Source organism: Halichoerus grypus, chromosome 8 (assembly GCF_964656455.1).
Source record: "Halichoerus grypus chromosome 8, mHalGry1.hap1.1, whole genome shotgun sequence".
In the NCBI taxonomy this organism is placed as follows: Eukaryota; Metazoa; Chordata; class Mammalia; order Carnivora; family Phocidae; genus Halichoerus; species Halichoerus grypus.
In genome coordinates, this window is record NC_135719.1 from 48,792,357 (window position 1) to 48,809,570 (window position 17,214).

Below are 17,214 nucleotides of genomic sequence, written 5' to 3' on the forward strand. Positions count from 1 at the left end.
AGATAACTAATTAGTATGAGAGCCAAGCTTTCTGATTCCAAGTTCAGGTTTCTTTCCACCACAGCAGTGAACCACTTTGCGACGCCTGGGTGGCTCAGTCGGTTAAGCGTCTGCCTTTGGCTCAGATCATGATCCCAGGGTCCCAGAATCGAGCCCCATATCGGGCTCCGTGCTCAGCAGGGAGCCTGCTTCTCCCTCTCCCTCTGCCTGCCTGTCTGCTTACTTGTGATCTCTCTGTCAAATAAATAAATAAAATCTTAAAAATAAAAAATAAAAGACACCCCCGGGCCTTGGTCCCTCTCCTCTGTCATCTTCCTTCAGGGACAGGGATTTTCGGTGGCCAGCTCCTTGCTCTAATCTACAACTCTACCTGGCACATAGCAGGCACTCAATATATATTTGTTGAATGAAAAAAAAGAATAAGCAGAGGCGCGCCACAGTGCGTCCTGCGACTTCTAGCAAGTCGCTGTCTGTTTCTGGATTACATCTGTCCCCCGTCCCGCGCCCGGTTTGTTCCTCCGGCCACTAGATTGCACTGTGGCAACGCACCCCACCCAGCAGGGAGCGGCGCCCTTCTTGGCCCCGCTGAGCCTTCGCTGGTCGGAGGGCGGGTCGCGAGGAACCGGAAGTGCCGGAGCGCTGCCGCCGCTGCCGCTGCCGCCACCGCCTTTAAGTGCCGTGTTCACCGCCTGGGTTACCACCGGCTCGGTCGCCGAGGAAGCCGCCGCAGCGGGGTCGGGAGTGGAGGCGGCGCGGCATGAAGCGGCGCAGGCCCGCTCCGTAGCACGCGTCGGGACGCTCCGGGCGGGGCCGGGGGGGAAGGTGCAGTATCCGCCCCCTCTCCTTCCCCTTCGCCCGCGAGGCCTGGGCCCCAGCCCGGCGGGCCCGCTCCGCCTCACCGGGGAACCGCCCGGCGCGCTCTCCGGGTTAGCCCGCTCTGCGGTTTACCCGGCGCGCCGCCCTGCGCGGGTCAGAGCTGGTGGCGAGGCCCCGCTTGCCGGAAGAGGAAGCCGAGGCTCTCAGATTCCGATTCCACCAACGTTCACTGGGCGCCCCCTGAGCGCTGGGTGCTGGCCTCCGGACTTCCACGTCCGTTATCTTAATTGAGCCTCGCTGGGGTTGGGAGCCGGGTATTGCCCGGGCTTGCAGATGAGGAAACGGAAGCCCGCAGAGGCGAAGGGATCTGCCTAAAGTTCGACTGTGGCGGATCGGATTCGGACTGAGATTTTTCTGATTTCCCAGCCGGTGTTCTTTTCCTTCCTCCTGCCTCACTCTAGGTCGATTCCCTCCCTGCTCACCTGAGGCCCCTTCTCATTCTATTTCACACACCCCGGGGCAGGATAGATACATTTCTTTCCCTCTTTCCAACTCTGCCCTCACACACTTTCTCCTGAGACTTCTAAGACTTGGCATCCCCCCATTCTCAACATTCTCTATTACACCTCTCTTCCTCCCCATTCATAGCTTTCAAGATCTTTGTCCCAGTCAGTGATAATGAACCTCTCAACTAGCTATGGACCCTGAAGAGTGAAATAGCTAGGCTTCAGTGAGGCGTGGGGTGTTCAACTGGACGACTGTTTGCCTCTTGGGTTAAAAATAAGAATGACAGTTGAGTACGTCCAGATTCAGGAGTTCTGAAGCTATTCTCTAACCCAAGATGCTCTGCTCTGAGTGAGGGGCTTAGTGCATGGGACCGTGTCTTGACATCTTAGTCCATTGTTCTTAGGCTAGCATAACTTCACTGTTTTCCCTCCATTTGCCCCGAGCTTTTCTCACCACATCTCTCTCCATCACCTACTTGGGCTATGAGAGCCCAGAATTAAAACTGATAATGAAATAACAAGTGTAATCACAGATCCTCTTTTTTTTTTTTCTTTCTTTTACTGGAATTCCAGAACAACTTAATGCTTCCTTTTATGGAAAAGTTACCTAATTCAGTTATTTTCAGACTAGAGCTAGAAAGGAAAGGAGCAAAAGTGGAATGCACTTAAAATGGATAGCACATTCTTGGTCTTATGAAAAAATTATTAAATTCAAGTTGGTTCCCTTTCCACAAAAATGGCCTGTTTTATAACTCTTTTTGGTTGTTCTACAAGTCTACTCTGTCTCCAACCAGCTCAATATGTATTATGTAAAATAATACAAATGTATTATTAATGTAAAAGCAGGAACAGGACCAAGCACACAGAAATAAATCCTAGTAATCATCTGTCATTTTTGAGGATTTGCAATAGCCACCTGAGTAACCTCACATTTGTGTGCCTTTTATACTTTCTAAAGTTCTTCCATAATTTTCCTTTTAATGTACATCTAGATGTCAGGATTTACACTGTTGTTAGGATATCCTTTTGAGAAAATTAGGCTATACATTTCTGAAATTTTTTAAAAATTATGATTTTGATAATCTAAAATACAGATACAAAATAATGCAGGCATTATATATAATTATATATTACGCCAAGAAGAATATTTCTATATACTATTTGGGACTTTAGATTTAATCGTTTTGGCCACATACGATCCATTTCAATAATGATCAACAGCCTTATATCTTATTTCGTTATCCTGGTGAGCAGGATTGGATGGTGAGAAAAGGAAAGACTCCTGTGAGAAGAGAGCAAGATGAGCAGAGGGATCTATGCTTGAAGTTGAGTCACTTGAAAAAAGATCTCTTTGAATGTGGAAGAGATCTGAGCAGATGAAAATACAATCAGGTAGGCACGAGGGAAGGGCCTTAAGTGAGGAGGTAGGTGGGGCAGTGACATATATGCAGCACATATATGTGCTGAAAATGTATGCAGATTCTCTTTTCTAATTTTTGAAATTAGAACTTTGAGAATGTATTTGAATATACGGTGTTATGGAAATCTGGAACTTAAATCATTTTGTTACACATTTGTGTAAATTACTAAAATATCCTAGAAAATGTGGGATATTCATTTACTATAAACAGAGTAGTAGAATGTCATTTGAACTGTAAAAATTTGTGTGTGTATGTATGTGTGTAGAGAGACAGAAATAGTCCAGAAGCCTAGTACAATTTAGGAATAGCAGGTAATTCACTATTAATGAGTGCGAGCTAATGCAACTTTGACACAGGAGAGATGTCAAGTTAATGGTGACTCAAGAACCTGGACAGTAAGCCTTGGGAAATCTGCCTGCTGAGCTTCTTGGTTTTATTCCCTAGCCTTATTCTTGTGAGCAGTGGTTTGGACATGAAGTTCCAAATTTAAAAATTGGGGAGTTGAGGATAATGAGCATGGTTTGTGTAGCTTTTTCTCTCACTTGTCCCTAACTCTTAGAAATCAAGCTAGATCCACTGACATATTTGATAGAAAATAGGCCTCCCACTAGCTTTTAGATGGGCAGTCTCCACTCTCATATACTGCCACTTACTATCAGTGTGCTAAGTAGCAGTTGAGCTAAATGACTTTTTCTCTGCTGAGCTGTTTGGATTTTGGTCCTTGGAGGTAAAAGCCCCATTGTAGTAATGTTATAGGTTGGATACCTGATAAATTCTTGAATGGGTTTTCTGGTCGCTTTTGCTACTGTTACATTGAAAATGATAGTACAGTTCACTGTACCATAAAAAAAGACACACTATCCTGGCCACACAGTTCATTTCATTTTGCATGCCATAATGCTTGCCTGGTGGACTAATTCACAACCCACGCCTGCTAATTACTTTTTCTCTGCGGTTGGTAGTTACCTTGGACTCTTGTTAACCTGGGAAATTGAGCTTTAAAAAAAGACATCATATTAAATATACAACCATGCATTGATTGTTGTTCTAGAGGTAGTTACATAAATATAATCTGTTTCTCTCCCAAATCCACAGGTTGCTCCAAAATTTTTGTTTATGTTGCTTCTTTTTGATAGTTTCATGAATAATGCATGGCAGAATATCACACAATGGCTTGTTATAACACTTCTTGTTATTTTTTCTGATACATCACTGCTTTAAATATTGAAATATTGTTTAAATATTGAAATAGATAAAGGAAAATACATCCCCTTCTGAATTTGTAAAATGAAAAGAAATATCATTAGTAGATGAAATATTAACACTGTTTTGGGGTTGAACTGGAAAATTTGCAAACTTGGGTTCAGATTTTTGTCAGAATATCAATAGTACAAACATTAAATGCTTTTTGCATAAACTACTTCATCTCATTAAAGCTGCTTGAAGATAGTATCTTTTTTCTCCCATTTAATCATGAGAGTAAAAGTTACATAATTTGCAATAATAGTTACATAAATTCCTTATAGTCACCAAAAGTGATCATAAGATAGTGATGTCTAGGCAAGAGCAGAAGACAAAGAAAAATGTACCAGCCAGTTAAGTCTTTTATTGTTTGGAGTTCCACTTAAACGGAAACAGTATTTATATTATCTTGGTAAGTGCCCTGGGTAGTTTATTACAAGTACATTGTTTGCTGCAATTTTATTACTGTTCTAATTGGTCGTGATTATTTCTTTTAACTGAAGTCCACATTTATCAAATGTGTTACTTTTTTAAGTGCAAAAACACTTAACTCCCTTAGCACATTTAGATTCACTATTGACATGGTCTTGGATGGAGCATAGCAGCCAACTGGCATATGGCCTGTTTCCTTCCAGTGTGGGAAAGAAAAAAGGAATTTTGGCAAGAGATAGGTAAGGACATCCTTTTACAAAAGTTCCTAAAGGGATTTATAGTCACAGTGAAACAGACATGACCTCAATTTTTAAAAAAATCTCATTTTTAAACTGAACACCGAGAAGGTGGAGCTATTACTTTTCTTACTAGGTTTCGTTGCAACTATGCTGAAGAGCATTTTTTTCCTTGCCTTTTTGGTGGGGGGACCACTATCAGACTGTCATTCCCATTAATATAAAAGAAGGCAGGCCTGTGAACAACTTCATGTGCCTTATTTTTCTAGGAAAATGCAACATGGCAGCAGCGATGGAAACAGAACAGCTGGGTGTTGAGATCTTTGAAACTGCAGATTGTGAGGAGAATATTGAATCACAGGATCGGCCTAAATTGGAGCCATTTTATGTTGAGCGATATTCCTGGAGTCAGCTTAAAAAGCTCCTTGCTGATACCAGAAAATATCATGGCTACATGATGGCTAAGGCACCACATGATTTTATGTTTGTGAAGAGGAATGATCCAGATGGGCCTCATTCAGACAGGATATATTACCTTGGTGAGTATGAAGTCATAGTTTCTGAGAGGAAGTGCTTTCTTAATTCAAAATATAGATACAATTGGCACTCAAATTTTGGGGAATAAATAATGAATCAATGATGTTCCATTAAAGGAACAAAATGCCTTTCCTTAGGAATGGTCAGATTAGGAACACAAACAGTAAAACCACTCTCAACAGTTGCTGCTTTCATTTTTTTTAAACCAAGGCTGGTTTTGGTGTCTTTTTCCTGAGCCTATTCACTCCACATTTAACATCTGCCTAAATTAGATATATTATGCTACTGACTTCTTTATTAAATTTTTCTTAAAAATTTTATTTATTTTAGAGCATTCGTGCAAGAGAGCATGAGCAGGGGGAGGGGGAGGGGGGAGGGAGAGGGACAAGCAGACTCCACAAGGGCAGGCTCAGCCTCACAACCCTGAGATCATGACCTGAGCCAAAATCAAGAGTCAGCCCCTTAACCAACTAAGCCACCCAGGTGCCCTTTGCTTATTAAATTTTTAAAAGTAGGTTTACTTCTTGGGCGCCTGGGTGGCTCAGTCGTTAAGCGTCTGCCTTCGGCTCAGGTCATGATCCCAGGGTCCTGGGATCGAGCCCCACATCGGGCTCTCTGCTCAGCGGGAAGCCTGCTTCTCCCTCTCCCACTCCCCCTGCTTGTGTTCTCTCTCGCTGTCTCTCTCTCTGTCAAATAAATAAATAAAATATTAAAAAATAAATAAATAAATAAAAGTAGGTTTACTTCTTTCTTCCAAAGTTATTTCATTCATATACATATATATTTTTTTAGAGATACTCTCTGCATTAGTCCACATCAGTAATTACAGATGCATTTTTTTAATAACTTAAGAGGATTCCATTATATAATTGTGCCATATTTACTTAACCATGCCTCTAATAAGGGGCATTTAGGTTTTTCTGTTATACTGTTACAAAAGATGAGGCAATGAATATCACTGTAGTGGATCATTGTGAATTTGTGAATTTATATATAGGACTAATTCCAAAGAGTAGAATTGCTGGGACAAAAGGTGTGTGTATTCTGAATTTTGGTTGATATTGCCAAATTATCCTTCAACAAGGTTAATCATTGTAATTTTTTTTTAAAGATTTTATTTATTTATTTGACAGAGAGAGACACAGTGAGAGAGGGAACACAAGCAGGGGGAGTGGGAGAGGGAGAAGCGGACTCCCTGCTGAGCAGGGAGCCTGATGTGGGGCTCCATCCCAGGACCCTGGGATCATGACCTGAGCCGAAGGCAGATGCTTAACAACTGAGCCACCCAGGCGCCCCAATCATTGTAATTTTAATTCTAAGTGAGGTTGAGCATCTTTTCACATATTTAAGAGACATTTGTATTTCTTTTTCTGTAACTCATTTATAATCATTATCTATTTTTTTTTTTTTAAAGATTTTATTTATTTATTTGATAGAGAGAGACACAGCGAGAGAGGGAACACAAGTAGGGGGAGTGGAGAGGGAGAAGCAGGCCTCCTGCGGAGCAGGGAGCCCGATGTGGGGCTCGATCCCAGGACCCTGGGATCATGACCTGAGCCGAAGGCAGACGCTTAACGACTGAGCCACCCAGGCGCCCCTATCTATTTTTTATTGGATTGTGGGTGTTTTTCTTCTTAAAGCTTTTTTTTTTTTTTTGGTGTAATGAGGGAATTAACCCATTGTGATATTTTCCTCTGAGATTTAATTTGTCTTCAGCCTTTAGTGCCTTTGGTCATGTAGAAATTTGTGATTTTTTTTAATATTGATTATTTGATATTTTGATACCTCTCTGTAAAAATGGATAAATCTTTTTTTTTTTAAAGATTTTATTTATTTATTTGACAGAGAGAGAGAGCACAAGTAGGCAGAGAGGCAGGCAGAGGGAGAGGGAGAAGCAGGCTTCCTGCAGAGCAGGGAGCCCAATGCGGGGCTTGATCCCAGGACCCTGGGATCATGACCTGAGCCGAAGGCAGATGCTTAACGACTGAGCCACCCAGGCGCCCCAATAAATTTTTTTTTTTTTTAAAGCATTATATATTTAGACTGTGATTGCAGTAGATTGCTATTTTTGAAAATAATTTTTAAATGATTGTTTTCTCTTATAGCTATGTCTGGTGAGAACAGAGAAAATACATTGTTTTATTCTGAAATTCCCAAAACCATCAACAGAGCAGCAGTCTTAATGCTCTCTTGGAAGCCTCTTTTGGATCTTTTTCAGGTAGGATTAAACAATGCTGTTCCTGTGATTGGTGTACATTTTCAGATACTGCCTTTACTGAGAGGCAGAAATTCAAGTGGGGTTTTATATTTGAAGTAGAGGTGACTCAAAAAGAATTAAAATATTTTTATAGTTTTGAATGTATGACTGTTAAATTCCATTTAATTCTCAACATCTGAAACTAAGGGATATTATAATTCTGATTTTTAAAACTAGCTTCTCCCTGTTTAATCACCTTTCCCTTCTATAAACTTGTTAGTTATATAGTTCTCACATTTGGGGGGAAGAGTTGTTCGTATAAAAGAAGTAATTATATTTCCAGAAGGCTTTTTATTTAAATATTTAAATTGAATTTGTAGTTCTAATACTTAGTAACAGTGCTAAGTTAAGGGTTAAGGAAAGGTACTAAGTTCAGTTTTTGTTTCTAAATATAGAATTCAGTTTATGTAGAATCAAAGCTTAAGGGTTGTTTTTGTTTTGTTTTGTTTTGTTTGTTTTTTTCCTCAGTATCTTATCTTTACACAAAAAGCAAATAGTTAAAAACACCCCAAGAACAAGATGATAATTTGGGTGTAATTGCCCATTTGGTTCTCATTTATTATTTTACATTGGGTGTTTCCTTATTAAATAGCATTTTGGGTTAAATGAACTAAAATGTGATATTATTCTTAGGAATTAAAAAAATAATTTCCATGATAACTAATCATTTGACTGTAACTATTTATCAGGGCTGTTGTTTTTCACATAGGCTTATGACTTTTCTTTAAAACAGAAAGAACCAAAATAATGGTAGTTTCCTCATGGAACAGTTTGCAAATTAATAAATCAAAGTTGTTTGTTGTTGTTGTGTTTTTTTTTTAAGATTTTATTTATTTATTTGACAGAGACACAGCGAGAGAGGGAACAGAAGCAGGGGGAGTGGGAGAGGGAGAAGCAGGCTTCCTGCAGAGCAGGGAGCCCGATGCGGGGCTTGATCCCAGGACCCTGGCATCATGACCCGAGCCGAAGGCACACACCTAATGACTGAGCCACCCAGGCACCCCTCAAAGTTGTTTTTTATTTTAAACTTTTATTATGGAAAATTTCAAACTAGTAGAATCATACGTGATTTTCAGCAATTATCAACTCTTTGCATTTCATTGTAGCCCTACCAGTCCCCCCACGCAATCCCTACCCGCACCTCTTGGATTATTTTGAAGCAGAGCCAGATATGTTGTTTCATTCCTAAATAAATCAGTGTGTGTCTAAAGGGTACAAATTCTTTTTAGATATTATCACAGTATCATTATCATAACTTAAACAATTGTTGATATTTTCTTCATAGAAATATTCAACTAGTGTTCACATTTCCCTGATTTTTAACTATAATTTTTTATACTTGATTTTTATAAATCAAGATCTAAATAATGTTCATATTTTACAATTGATTAATAGGTCTGTTTTAATTTATTGGTTTGCCCTCCATCCTTTTTTTTTTTTCCCATTGCACTTTGTTGAAGAAAGGTCTGTTTTTGCTGATTGTTTATCCGTGGTGTTATTTGATGTATTTTTTGGTCCCCTGTATTTTCTGTAAATATGAATAGGTAGTTAGATCTAGAAACTTGATCAGACCCAGGTTTGCTTTTTTTTGAAAGCAGGGTCTCGAACAGATATTTGTACACCCATGTTCATAGCAGCATTATTCATAATAGCCAAAAGGTGGAAACAACCCAAGTGTCCATGGACAGATGGATGGATAAACAAAATGTGGTATATACATACAATGGAGTATTATTCAGCTTAAAAAAGAAGGAAATTCTGACATATGCTACAACATCGATGAACCGTGAAGACGTTATGATAAGTGAAATAAGCCAGTCACAAAAGGACAAATACTATATGATTCCACTTACATGAGGTACCTAAGGTAGTCTAATTCATAGAGACAGAAAGTAGAAGGCGGTTGCCAGGGGCTGGGGGAAGGGAACAATGGGGAGTTGTTGTTTATTGGGTAGAGAATTTCAGTTTTACAAAATGAAAAAGTTCCAGAGATGGGTTACACAACAGTATGAGTGTACTTTACGCTACTGAACTGTACACTTAAAAATAGCTAAGATGGTAAATTTTATGTTATATTTATTCTACGATAGTTTAAAAGAAAGAGTATTTCATAGTTAAGGTGTGCTTCCCATCAAGAGGCATATAGAGTCTTATTTCTCTTCTTATGATGATGGCACCCTTTGATCATTGCCAAGATCCATTAATTCATTAGGAGTTATAAAATGGTGATATTTTATCATTCCTTCTTTATTAGCTAAAATACTTCTATAGAAAGAAATTACTATTTAACAGCTATTCAGTTATCCTGATGTGTAGTTCATAATAAAAAGGCAGGATAAAGTTATATTCTTTTCCTTTATCATTTTTCAAATAATTTGTTTCCTGCAATCCTCCATAGGTGATGAATGAGGGTTTTTTGGAGGGGTGTTTGTGTTTTCGTGGTTTTTGGGTTTTTTGGTATCTGCATAAACTTATAGAGTAAACTTGTTTGATTTTTTTGATACCTTGATAGTTATTCTTATTGTACAAATTGTCTTATTATTGGCTGGTGGCAGCCCCTTCAACTTGACATGTCAGATCCTTTTGACATGATCCTTGCTAATATGATGAAGATGTTCTACGTTCATCTTACACATTGCCTATCCCATGCTTGGAGTCAGTCATTTCTCCCATGAACTCTGGTTCCTTTAGAGGAAATTGGTATTAAGAGACCATGATCTGGGTACTAGGGATGTTCGTTATTATTGGGTTGGTAATTGTTTCTGGGTTTGTTTGTTGTTGTTGTTTTTTTTATTGAACACACAAGGGAATATATACATTGTGTGTGTGTGTGTGTGTGTGTGTGTGTGTTTGAAATGTAGGTGTCAATATGAATCCATATCAGTTCAGATAAACTATAAGTTCAGACTGATACATCTAATTCACATTTTACACTACAGGATTTTTCTTTAACCTCATTTATCTTACGTATGAATCTCATTTCTCAGATGCCAAAGATCCCAGTTTAAACAACAACATAATTACTCACTACTCAACATAATTACCCCATACTACACACATAACAGTTTAAAAATAACAAAGGAATCAACACTGTGATTACTTACAGCAGTAACTTGGAATTATTCTCTGTGTGGTTATGCCACCAGTTCTATGCAGTGAGGTGCATTTGCTTCATTTTGTTTTCAAGTGTTGGAATTCTTTATTTTTAATTGAATTTTGTTTTATAAAATAGTTACAGGATTCCAAATTCAAATCCACAAAACAAGGTATATTCAGAAGAGCTCCCTGTCTCCTCTACCCTATTTCCTTCCCTCTCCTTCTAGCCATTTTGTTTTTAAATAGCTTATCCTTCTTTTTTTTTAAAATGTGAGTATATAGACATTCATATCCCCCCTTAGATAAATAGTAACATAAAATATACATTTTTTCTACCTTGCAATTTTCATATAACAGTGTATTCTTCAGACCACTTCATAGGAATCTATACATAATTTTTATTTCTTTTTAAATCTGTGTTGTGTTGGATAAACTAATCATATTCAACCAATTCCGTATTGATGGACATTTCAGTTATTTTCAATTGTTGTCTTACAAATAGTACCACAGTGAAATGGCTTGAGCATACAACTTTTTATATTTTTGCCAGTATGTCTTTAAGCTAGATTCTTAGAAATGAAATCTCTGGACCAAAAGGTATATGCTTTTGTAATTTTTCTAGAGAGTACCAAATTTCCCTCCATAGGAACTGTGCCATTTTGAATCCCCACTAGCAAGACATGTGTACCTGTTTTCCCATAGGCTTTCTGACATAATATATGGTCAGACATTTTGATTTTTGCCACTTTGATAGATGGAAATGGTATCCCAATATAGTTTAATTTGCATTTCTGTTATAGACAAAATTGATCATCTTTTTATATAGTTAAAGGCTACTTGCATTTCTTTCTCTGTATATTGTTTATTCGTATTTCTAACCCATTTTTCTACGGGGTGATGGGCCTCTTTCTTCATTCTTAGGAGCCTTTTATATACTGGCGATATTAACCTTTTGTCTGTGATTTGGTTGGCAAATATTTTTCCCAGGTTGTCATTTGTATTTTTACTCACTTTATGGTGGGGTGGGGCAGTGTGTGTGTGTGTGTGTGTGTGTGTGTGTGTGTGTGTTAGCCATGTGAAAGATTTTTATATCATCAGATATATTGGTCTTTATTGCTCCTAGAATTTGTGTCTTCTTATCAGAGTTAGGACAGTTTTCTCTACCCCCAAATTATAAAAGAATTCACTAATGTTTTCATCTGGTACGTACATAGTTTCATTTTTTAAAGCTTTATTGAGGTATAATTGACATAATAAACTGCAAATATTAAAGTATACAACATGGTAGATTTGGGCATATGTATGTACCTGTGAAACCATTACCTCAGTCATTACCCCCAAAAGTTTTCTTGTACCCTTTTGTAGTCTCCCCCTCCCACCCGTCCCAGGAAACCATGGTACCAGTCTTGGACAGTCTTTCATAAGTCTTATCCTCTTAAGTATTTCAGATTTTTTATTCTACTGTAAATGGTATTTTCTAATTTCAATTTCTGGTTGTTCATTGCCAGTATTTAGAAATACAGTTGCTTTTATATATTGATCTTCTCCTGCAACCTTACTTAAACTCTTTTATTAGTTCCATTAGATTTTTGTAGCCTCCATTGGATTTTTCTGTGTAAACGGTCATATTGTCTATAAACACTGGCAGTATTACTTCTTCCTTTCCAGTATGGTTGCCTTTTGTTTCTTTTTCTTGGGTTATTGTACTGGCTAACTCCTCCAGTACAGAGTTGAATAGAAATGGTGAAAGCAGATGTTCTTGTGTTCTTGATCTTAGGGGAGGAGACATTCAGTCCTTAATCAGTAAGTCTATTAGCCATAGGTTTTTCATAAATGCCCTTTGGTAGGCTGGAGAAGTACTCTTCTATTTTTGGCTTGCTTAGAATTTTAATCAGGATACTGAGTTTTGTTAAAATTTTTTTTTTTTTTTAAGATTTTATGTATTTCCAGAGAGAGAGAGAGCGCAAGCAGGGGGACCAGCAGGCAGAGGGAGAAGCAGGCTCCCCGCTGAGCAGGGAGCCCGATGTGGGATCTGATCCCAAGACCCTGGGATCATGACCTGAGCTGAAGGCACATGGTTAGCTGACTGAGCCACCCAGGCATCCCTTGTTAAATGTTTTATTTTGTGTTTGTTGAAAAGATCATAAGGTTTTCTTTTTTAATTTGTTAATATGGCAAAGCATCACTTGATTATTAAATGTTAAATCAACCTTGCAATCCTGGGATAAAACCCACTTGGTTATGATTTATTATCCTTTTTAAGTATTGTTGGATTCAATTTGCTCTAATTTTGTTTAAATTTTTTTTATATGTTCATGAGGGGTATTGGTCTATAAAGTTCTTTTCTTACATATTATGTATGATTTTGGTAATAGTGTTATGCTGGCCACAGAATAAGTTGGAAGTCATTTCCTCCTTTTAATTTGCTGGAAGAATTTGGTAGCATTCACCAGTGAAGCCATCTGGACCTGTAATTTTCTTTGTGGAAAAGTTTTTAACTGCAAATTCAATTTCTTTATTAGATGTAGTGCTATTCAGGTTATCTGTTTCTTTTTGAGTGAGCTTTGGTTGTTTGTCTCTTTTAAGGAATGTTTCTATTTCATCTATGGTATTGAATTTATTGACATAAGTTTCATAATATTCCCTAATCTTTTTAGTGTCTGCAGAATCTGTGTGATGTTCCTCTGTCACTCCTGATACCTTCTTGTAATTTGTGTCTTCTCTCTCTTTTTCTCTAATGAGTCTGACTTAGGGTTACTATCTATTTGGTTTCATTAATTTTTCTGTCATTTTCTATTTCATTGTTTTACTCTCTGATCTTTTTTACTGCCTTTCTTCTGCTTACTTTGGATTTCGATTGTTCTTTTTCTGGTTTCATAAAGTGGTGGCTGAGGTTACTAGTTTGAGACCTTTCTTTTTTTCTTACATAGGCATTTAGTGTTATAAATTTACCTTTAAGTACCATATTAACTGCACCCCATACATTTTAATATGTGATGTTTCCATTTTCATTTACTTCAAAATACTTTCTATTTTCCCTTTACCCCATGAGTTATTTAGATGTGTACTGTTTAGTTTCCAAGTATTTGGGTATTCTCCAGAGATTTAATTTCTAACCAAATTCCATGGTATTCAGAGACCATAATTTGTATGACTTGAATCTTTTCCAATTTTTGAGTCTTGTCTTATTGCTCAGAATATGATCCATCTTGGTAAATGTTCTGTGTTTACTTTGAAAGAATATGTGTTCTGTTGTTATTGGGTCTATAAATGACCATTAGATGAAGTTAGCTTATTGTATCGTTCAAATTTTCTCTGTCCTTACTGATGTTCTGTGTGTTCTATCAGTTATTTAAGAGAGAATGTTGAAATTTCCATTTCATAATTATAGATTTGACTAATTCTCCTTGCAGCTCTACTAGTTTTTGCTTTATATATGTTGAAGCTATGTTATAAAGTACATAAATAGATAGGATGACTATGTCTTCCTGATAAATTGACTCCTTTATTGTTACTAGATGACCCTCCCTGTTTCTAGCAATATTTTTTATTCTGAAATTTACTTTAATATTTAATAACCACTCTAGCTTTCTTTTGATTAGTGTTAGCATGGAATGTACTTTTCCATTCTTTTATTTTTTTTTACCAGCTTTATTGAGATATAATTCACATACCATACAATTCACTCATCCCAGTATAGAATTCAGTGGTTTTTAGTATATTCACAGAGTTGTACAGCTATCATCACAATCTAATTTTGGAACATTTTGTCATCCCAAAGGGAAACCCATTAGTAGTCACTCCCCATCCACCTAGCTGCTTACCCTCAGACCTGGGCAACTACTAATCTGCTTTGATAGGTTTGCCTATCCTAGACATTTCATATAAATGGAATCATGCACTACTTGGGCCTTCATGACTGGTTTCTTTCACTCAGCACAGTATTTACTGGACTCATCCACATTGCAGCAGATAACAATACTTCATTTATTTTTATGGCTGAATAATATTTCATTTTATGGCTATCCTACACTTTATTTATCAGTTTATGGATAGCTGGGTCATTTGGGCTTTTGAGCTTTTATGAATAATGCTGCTTTTAACATGTATGAAATTTTGTGTAGACTTATATTTTCAGTTCTCTTGGGTATATATCTAGGAGTGGAATTGCTGGGTCGTGTGGTAACTGTTTAAATTTTTAAGGAAGTACTAAATGGCTTTTCCACAGCAGCTGCACCATTTTACAATCCTACCACCAGTGTATAAGGCTCCTAATTTTCTATATCCTTACTGATACTTATTATTCTGTCATTTTGATTATAGCCATCCTAGTGGTGTAAAGAGGTATCTAACTGTCATTTGATTTGCGTTTCCCTAATGATCAGTGATGTTGAGCATTTTTTTTGTGTCTTTATTGGCCGTTTTTGTATCTTTTTTGAAGAAATCTCTTTGTGCTTGGGTCCTGTGCCCATTTTAAATTGGGTCTTTCTAATGTTAAGTTGTAAGAGTTCTTTATATATTCTGGATACCAGATGCTTATCAGATAGGTGATTTGCAGATATTTTCTCCCATTCTGTGAGTTGTCTTTTTGCTTTTTTTCTTTAACTGCAGTAATCATTAATTAGTATGAAATCGGTCATAATTACCTTTGACAAGTGTTTAATACTATAATCATTAATTTAGATGTATACAGTTAAATACAGTTGCTTTGGTCTCTCCTTTATGGAGGATAAGACATTTTTTTGTGACATCCTTTTTCTTCTATTCATCATTTACCTTAATCTGAAGTTCTTATATCTTCATTAAAAAAAATTGTGCTGAAATACATTAATATAAAATTTACCATCTTAACCATTTTTAAGTGTACATTAATGTACATCATTGGCATTAAGTACATTTATATTGTTGTGCGACCATCACTATCATCCATCCACAGAATTTCATCTTGCAAAACAGTAACTCAGTACAAATTAAATAATAACTGCCCATTACCCCTCCACCTAGGCCCTGGCAACCACCATTCTATTTTCTGTTCCTGTAACTCCTCTAGGTACCTCATATAAGTAGAATCATACCATATTTGTCTTTTTGTACCTGGCTTATTTTACTTAGCATAATGTACTTAAGGTTTGTCCATGTTATAGCATGTGTCAGAATATCCTATTTAAAGATGAATAATATTCCATTGTTTGTATATACCACATTTGTTTATCCATTTATCCATTAATAGTCACTTGGGTTGCTTCCACCTTTTGGCTATTGTAAACAATGCTGCTATGAACATGGGTATACAAATATATTTTCATGTTCCTACTTTCAGTTCTTTTAGGTATATATCCAGAAGTGGAATTGCTGGATCATATAACTCTGTTTTTTATGTTTCTGAGAGATTGCCATACTATTTTCCATAGCCACTACACCATTTTACATTCCCACTAGCAGTGCACAAGAGTCCCAATTTCTCCGCATCTTTACCAATACTTACTATTTTCTGGCTTTTTAGAGTTGCCATCTTAATGAGTATGAGGTGGTATCTCATTCTGGTTTTGATTTGCATTTCCCTAATTATTAGTGATATTGAGCATCTTTTCATGTGCTTATTGGCTATTTGTGTGTTTTTGGAGAAATATCTATTCAAATTCTTAGCCCATTTTTTATTCAGGTTGTTTGGGGTTTTTTGTGGCTTATTTGCTTATTTTCTTAATAGTGTTGTATTGTTTGAATAGTTACCACCAAAAGGATATGTCCAAATCCTAATGGTGTTTGTGAATGTGACCTTGTTTAGAAATAGGGTCTTTCCAGATGTAATTAAAGATCTCAAGATGAGATAATCCTGGGTATAGGGTAGGTCCTAAATACAGTAACTGGTATTTTTTTTTTTTTTTAAGATTTTATTTATCTGTTAGAGAGCATGACCTGGGGGAGGGGCAGAGGGTGAAGTAGACTTCCCGCTGAGCAGGGAGCCTGACATGGGGTTCGATTCAGACCCTGAGATCATGGCCTGAGCTGAAGTCAGATGCTTAACCAATTGTACCACCCAGGCAACCCAACTTGTGTTCTTATAAGACAAAGGAGAGGGAAATTTGAGAGAGACACAGAGGGTAAAGATCATCTGAAGATTTACAATTATGTTGCCACAAACCAAGGAACCCCGGAGCCACCAGAAGCTGGAAGAGGCAAGGAAGTATTCTCCCCTAGAGCCTTTGGAGGAAGCCTGACCCTGCTGAGCTCTTTTTTTTTTTTTTAGATTTTATTTATTTGACAGAGAGAGACACACAGCAAGAGAGGAAACACAAGCAGGGGGAGTGGGAGAGGGAGAAGCAGGCTTCCTGAGGAGCGGGGAGCCCGATGCAGGGCTCTATCCCAGGACCCTGGGATCATGACTTGAGCCAAAGGCAGACATCTAACAACTGAGCCACCCAGGTGCCCCTCTGCTGAGCTCTTAATTTTGGGCTTCTGTCCTTCAGAATTGTGAGAGAATAAATTTCTGTTTTATTCAGTCACCAAATTTGTGGTAATTTGTTATAGGAGTCCTAGGAAACTAATATACGTTCTTTGATGCACACAGTTAAATTTTGATAAAGTACAGTCATTCTGTTTTCTCTTTGATTGCTTGTGCTTTTGACATCATATCTAAGAAACTGTTGCTTAATCCAGGGTCACACAGATTT

General features: G+C 37.5%; 1 protein-coding gene across 4 annotated transcripts in view; it reads left to right on the forward strand.

Annotated features, from left to right (window-relative positions):
- The first annotated feature begins 621 nt into the window (after positions 1-621).
- DPP8 (dipeptidyl peptidase 8) overlaps positions 622-17,214 on the forward strand; it is a 63,165-nt gene continuing 46,572 nt past the window's right edge. Inside the window, exons 1-4 of one of the 4 annotated variants that reach the window (XM_036087165.2) lie at positions 622-822; positions 2,577-2,714; positions 4,923-5,192; positions 7,296-7,408. In XM_036087165.2, the coding sequence (XP_035943058.1) occupies positions 2,678-2,714; positions 4,923-5,192; positions 7,296-7,408 (420 nt within the window). In that variant the 5' untranslated portion in view covers positions 622-822; positions 2,577-2,677. Of the gene's footprint in view, positions 823-878; positions 2,715-4,922; positions 5,193-7,295; positions 7,409-17,214 lie in introns of those variants that run through there. The other 3 variants (XM_036087166.2, XM_078079198.1, XM_078079197.1) reach the window with 3 other exon arrangements.